The sequence below is a fragment of the Typha latifolia genome, chromosome 6 (assembly GCF_019914945.1).
Source record: "Typha latifolia isolate L0001 chromosome 6, TyphaL0001v2, whole genome shotgun sequence".
Lineage (NCBI taxonomy): Eukaryota > Viridiplantae > Streptophyta > Magnoliopsida > Poales > Typhaceae > Typha > Typha latifolia.
In genome coordinates, this window is record NC_133091.1 from 681,474 (window position 1) to 687,473 (window position 6,000).

General features: G+C 39.8%; 1 protein-coding gene across 1 annotated transcript; it reads right to left on the bottom strand.

The window, feature by feature from the left end:
* Positions 1-807: 807 nt before the first annotated feature.
* LOC140790076 (myb-related protein MYBAS2-like) lies at positions 808-2,090 on the bottom strand. The gene is made up of 3 exons (XM_073139992.1): positions 1,832-2,090; positions 1,573-1,702; positions 808-1,465 (listed from the first exon to the last, which is right to left on the bottom strand). Exons 1-3 carry the CDS (start codon positions 1,950-1,952, stop codon positions 910-912), a joined length of 807 nt encoding a protein of 268 aa, XP_072996093.1. The 5' UTR covers positions 1,953-2,090; the 3' UTR covers positions 808-909.
* Positions 2,091-6,000: the final 3,910 nt, after the last annotated feature.

A 6,000-nucleotide genomic window follows, 5' to 3' on the forward strand; every position in this document is an offset into this window, starting at 1 on the left:
CTAACGTAATATATAATTACAGGATAAGGAGAAGGGTACTCAGAAGCAAGGCTGCTTCAAGAAAGTTGCTGGATAGAAAGCTCTCACCACAGACCACTTATCACCACCTTTTAGTTCCCTAACTCGACCACTAATTTCTTATATGAAACTTGCACGACCTGCAACTACTTGTTAAGCTAATGCCCTATATCTCATCCTGCTTTCTTATTAATTAAAAGCTAAATTCTGAGCAAAGGGGTTATAAAGGTGAACCACTAGACTGCATAACTTTATGGCAGGAAAGAGGCCAGGGAACGCCTACTTCATGCGTGATGTTTTAATCCGACGGCTTATTGACTACGACATCATCAGAAGAGCAAGTTACTACATCATCAGGTGAGCAACTTGGTTTTTTTAAGTTCCTTGTAACAGTGGAAAATAGTGGACTTAGTACTCCATTACATATCTATGGCTGTCATTTTATTCTGATGCTGCTAATGGAGGGAGAAGATATTTAGTGCTATGAACTCAGCATAAGCTATTTCTGGGTATTTTTTTTCTTCTTTTATGTATTGTGGCCTTGAAACTATAGTGCCAATAATTAAATTGCTAAAACTTGCGAAGTGCTCGTGTCATTTATAATGAATCTGATGCTAGTAAATTGTCAAGTATCATTTATAATAAGTCATTCGATTCAACTGTGAGTTGTCATTTGTGCATTGAATTCAACATTGACTACTTGGGGACCCATTGTTTTTGCTATTTTATAACATCAAGTGTTTTCTGAATAAATGTTCCAGGGTGAAAAGGTGACTTGAAGTTGATATCTTTGGATCAATGCAATCTATTTCACATAAGTTTAGTATATAATCTGACTTACACACAGATGCATCAGCACACCTGACATGTTACAATAGCAATAGATACATGCTAATTAACATGATTTATACTACAACAACACTTCACATCACTGATCAGAAAACTGACTACGGATAGCTTTATCAATAGGAATATCTCTATGCCCCTAATTAGACACACAAAAAAATTTTCATCCACTGGGGGAGGAAACATCTTCAGTTCTTCATCATCCACCCTCCATAGTGAATCAAGGCAGCATTCCCACACAGGAGTGAGCATTTCCTGGCATGATATATTGTCCTTGCTTTCATCATAGCTCACTCCACTTGGCCCCTCCGATGTATCTATCTCATTCCAGATCTGATCCATGGAGTACCCATGCATGTCATCTCTCTCTTCAACAGCACTAGCTATGCAGCTGCCACCACAAGCAGTACTAATAAGCTCACATCTTTCTCTCTCACTGGTCTCCGGCGGTTGTTCGGATTGATAGGTTAGCGACGACGACGAAGACGACGGCGACAAGTTCCCCTTTCGCTCTTGAGCCTTCTTCCTCATATGCGTCCTCCAGTAGTTCTTGATCTCGTTATCCGTACGGCCCGGGAGCCTACGTGCAATCCTAGACCACCTAAATTACAAAATATAGACAAAGACAAAGAAGAGAGTAGTTAATAAAGCTATCTTTATATTCCGTTAGAATTGGAACACAGCAGAGTATATAGTCCAGGAGATTACCTATTGCCCCAACGAGAGTGGAGGTCGAGGATGAGTCGCTCTTCTTGAGGGGTCATGCGTCCGCGTTTGAGTCCCGGGTGCAAGTAGTTGACCCAACGAAGCCTGCAGCTCTTGCCTGTTCTATTGAGACCTGCATGGGAGCATCGAGGAAAGAAGGAAAAAAAAAAGGGGAAAAGGGTGGTGGAATTAAAAAGGTAAGCCATCATCGCCTCTCCTCTTCCATAAGAGCTAGCCTACCTAATCCCCCCACCCCTCAAACCTGAGACTTTGGCTATGAAATCCCAACGACGTTCACCGAACAATCGCACAATGCATACCAGTTGCAGGTCCTCTTGCTCCGTCCACGGGCCCTTTCGCGTCTCTTCTCTCACCGTCACCATCGCCGTCTCGTTCGCGGCCGTTGTCGCCTTTCTTCTTCCTTCGTCCTCCTCGTCCTCGTCCTCGTCCTCCTCCTCCTCCTCCTCCTTTTGGTACTTAGGAGTGTGCTTCCGTTTACTTCACAATCACTTTGCTTGTCTAGTAGTTTGGTAGCTCTTTGCTCTTATTTATAGGCAAGGAACAACACTATGGTCACATAACGTCACGTGTGACAGCTTCAGATTCTAGATCCCGTATTCCATCAACTGTGGGTCCATTCGATTTTTAGTGCATGGTATGTGGAAAAAGTCTTTTGTATTGTTGCTTTCGGAATTGATAGCATTGGGAATTGGCACTTTCTACAAACCATCTTATATCAAACTTAATAGTTACATATATATATTATTGGTATAGTATAAATAGATAGGAGAGATTTTGATACTCTGATAACTCACTAACTTCTTTCAAACATTAGCTGACAAAGAACAGTGAATAAACTCTTTTTATGTTCTTAGAAGCTTCCTCCACTGTTGCATTTGGTTCTTTTGACACACAACAGCACAGCCGTTTATTCAAGCATGTCTTTTATTTAAATGGAGACATTGCAAATTTTATTGTCTCCAACAATGATGGCCATTTGCTACTCTGATAGTGGGAGATGCTGTCGTCCTGAGGTTGACACATTCACAAAATTTTAAAACAGAAACAACTTGGAATGGATTAATATTTCCTTAAAAATAGAGTTGTTATAGAGAAGAAAAAATAAAACCAAAAACTAGTACAAAGATGGCCACTAGATCTACTAAGTAGACTAAAAGTTTAGCATCTCTGATGTGGAGGCCACTCAAAACCACTTGCCTCTTTTTATCTTCTCCTCCCCCTTTTGCAAAATCTCTGCAATTCCATTACTATATTGCATCCCATTAACTCATCCTTTCTTTCTTTTTCCTCTTTGTTGCATTCTCCAGTTGTCTTTGTCATCAATGGATCTGAGAGCTCTTGCACTTGGTGGGTTTGGTAGGTTAATTGCTCTCTCTGTGCATGCCTTAGGTCGGTTGATGGATAAGCTTCTATGTCAAAAGCCCATCAGCTCCTACTGGAGGTAAAAAAAAAAATAGTACCATAGTAGTACAAATAGTACGTGTCCATTATATAGAAACCATGTTTGAAATGTTTTCAACTTGTTTGGGGTCTGACCTTTATGCTCTGGAAGAGACACTACTACCATTCTTCCACTGTAATTAATGGAACAAAGACTTCATTGATAGAATAAAAATTGTAATGATTTTGTCATGGGTAAGGACAAAGTATTCTGTCGTTTGTATAAGAATTCTAATATCTTATTATGTTCCCAAGCAAACAATCTTGGAAGAATGGTTCCCTCTTTTGATGGCTTGCTTGTTGGTTAACTTTGGTTAATTTCCTTTGAGGGAAATTAAACTTAGAAATCTAGAAAAGTAGGACTAGAAAAGAAGATCCACTAAGTGATGTGTGATAGACTATTATTTAGCAAAGTTGTCTTGCTAAGTGGATATGTCTGAAATCATTTTTAATGCATACTTGAATAGGTGGCTATGTGATATAATGGTTGGCTTTGCTTCATTGCTTGAATGGTAGAAAGATAGTTGGTAATATTTAGTTCCCACTGTAGTTGAGATAAAAGACAATCAAACTCAAATAATTTTGCTGAAGGTGATTGAAAGTGTTATTTGGTAGGTAGGCTAAAGCTATCTTATTTTGTTTAAAAGGTCATTTGGTAGAGAACATATTCACCATCTTTTGAAGCTTTGCTACCTTTACTTTGCAAAGTAGTAGAAATTCTTCAGTTATCCATGTTTTTGAAGGCAAATTGGTGTTCCTCTAACTTCTTCTTCTTCTCCTTCTCCTTCTTTCTAATAAAAAGAAACAAATTTTAATCATATGAAGAATTGAAAGTAGTACAACAAAATGAAGAAGAAAGAACCGAGAATTTTAACAAATTTATAATAAGTTTTCAATACTACAGGATAGAAGTGTAAAGTGGCGCATAAGGTGTTCTGTGCGGGTGTTCATCGGGCCGTCGCTACTGCATCAAGATTAGGAAAGTCGGAGCACCGACATCCGAAGCCGTGCGGGAATTCCCATAGGCGGTGGCGTACGGGAACTCGGGAGGAAGTAGTCTGTGCCACGTTTCCTAAGGCGGTTACTTGATCGTGGCCTTTTAATTTATCCTAAACAGTTACAATTATATATTAAAATACTAATCTCGTAAATTAAAATTATATATAAATATTAGTTATGTATATGTCTATTTATAATCATTAGATTTTTATTTATTTATTTAACAGCTCGTTCTTTATCAGTTTTATGTATTACAGATGCATTATTTTTATAATTTACATGTTAAATGTTTAATTTTAATCTTTAATGAAGCTTTATTTGCTTCCAGCTTAATTCAGCTCATTTAATGGTTTTAAGCTTATTTAAGACGTTTTAAGCGAGATTTTAAAAATGGGCTCGATTATAGTTTTGGGCTCCGCTCGATTTAAGCTGAGCTAAGTCTAAATAAAAAAAATAGGGCTAGTTTATAGCCCCAGGTAGTTGCAACAGATTATTCTCTTAAAGTTTGCAATTAATATTATTTGATCCAATAGTTTTTTTAAAAGAAAAGTGGGACCAGTTTCAGTTTATTTATTCAGTTATTAGTTATGGGAGAGACTGATGACAAAGAAATTAGAGGGCGATTAGATGATCGCCTAGAAATACTCGAAGAATTCTCCTCGGAGACTTAACCGAGAAGGAGAGACTTCACTGCGTCCAAATCTTTGAGACGAAGAGGCAAATGCTAGCTAGCGATAGTCAAAGCCTCCTTCGATCCCAAAGATTCTACTGCTCCTCTCCTTCCACAGTAACCACTAGTAAGATCAGTATCTTGTAAGGCATGGGGATCGAAGCGAAGGAAAGAATGACTTCCAAACTCTCAGTTTCATAGCAAATGATTCAAAGAAACCTCTAATTTTTTTTTTTCCATTCTTTCTTTCTTCTTTTTTTGTAGGCTAAAAGCTCTCCAGCGTGGATCTTATTTCTATTGTTTTGGTCATCAACCTCAAAGTGAGAATGAACTGTTCTTAGTAGATGGGAGGGATTGGGATCGGTTTGGTTGTGTGATGCTGGATGAACGTCGACATATAGATTGCATGCTTCTTACACGAATACGTAAAAAATAAATAATAATAATATTCAAGTCCATATCTCACATACCTAGAATTTTAAACAACTAGTGCAAAGTATCCAAGGTGCATGGCGTAAGTACGTACATAGAGAGTAATTACGTAGTAACTAATAAAATAACTTCAGCAAACAAGCTTTAGGACTTCCTCCAATATCCCAATCCCCCAAGTGGGAATCCACGTTCAAGTCCACCTTCTTCTCCTCCTCCCTCTCTCCTCCTTCCACCGCCGTCGCCGTCGCCGCCGCCTTATGCCGTCGCATGTGACCGCCCAAGGCCTGGCCCATGGCGAACCCCGCGCCGCAAACCGCGCATTCGTGGACCGCTAACTTCGCTTTGGCGCTCAACGTCGGTCCAAATATCGTTCTTTTATGGCTCGTCCGATGGCCGCCGAGGGCTTGGAACGTCGGAAACCGACGGTTGCAAGTCTTGCACTCGAAAACTCCATCAATGGCTACTCTTCTCCTATGCCACTGCCTCTTCTCTATGGTGCCTCCGCAAGAGAGTGTAAGCGAGAGGTTCATCGTTCTCATCTCTAGTTCTTAGCTCAAAAAGTAATATAAGGCTGCAGTGGAATTGCTAATCCAATCCAGTGCGCATGTCCACTATTTGGACAGCCATGTATATGTTTATATAGTTCTTAGGCTAAGCTTACTCGCTGTTTTTTCGAATTTATTCACACTGGTGTGTCACAATTTTCTCGATTTTTTAATGTCTACTCAGTTATGAAATTTCCAGGGAGCTCGCTTCGAGTTGCTTCGCACCGGCGGAAACGCGGGGCGAAGTTCCTATCTGTGGCACCGCACCTACCGTTCCGATTACGTGGAGATTCGTGCTGGGAAACCACGTTGACCGGGTCAAGG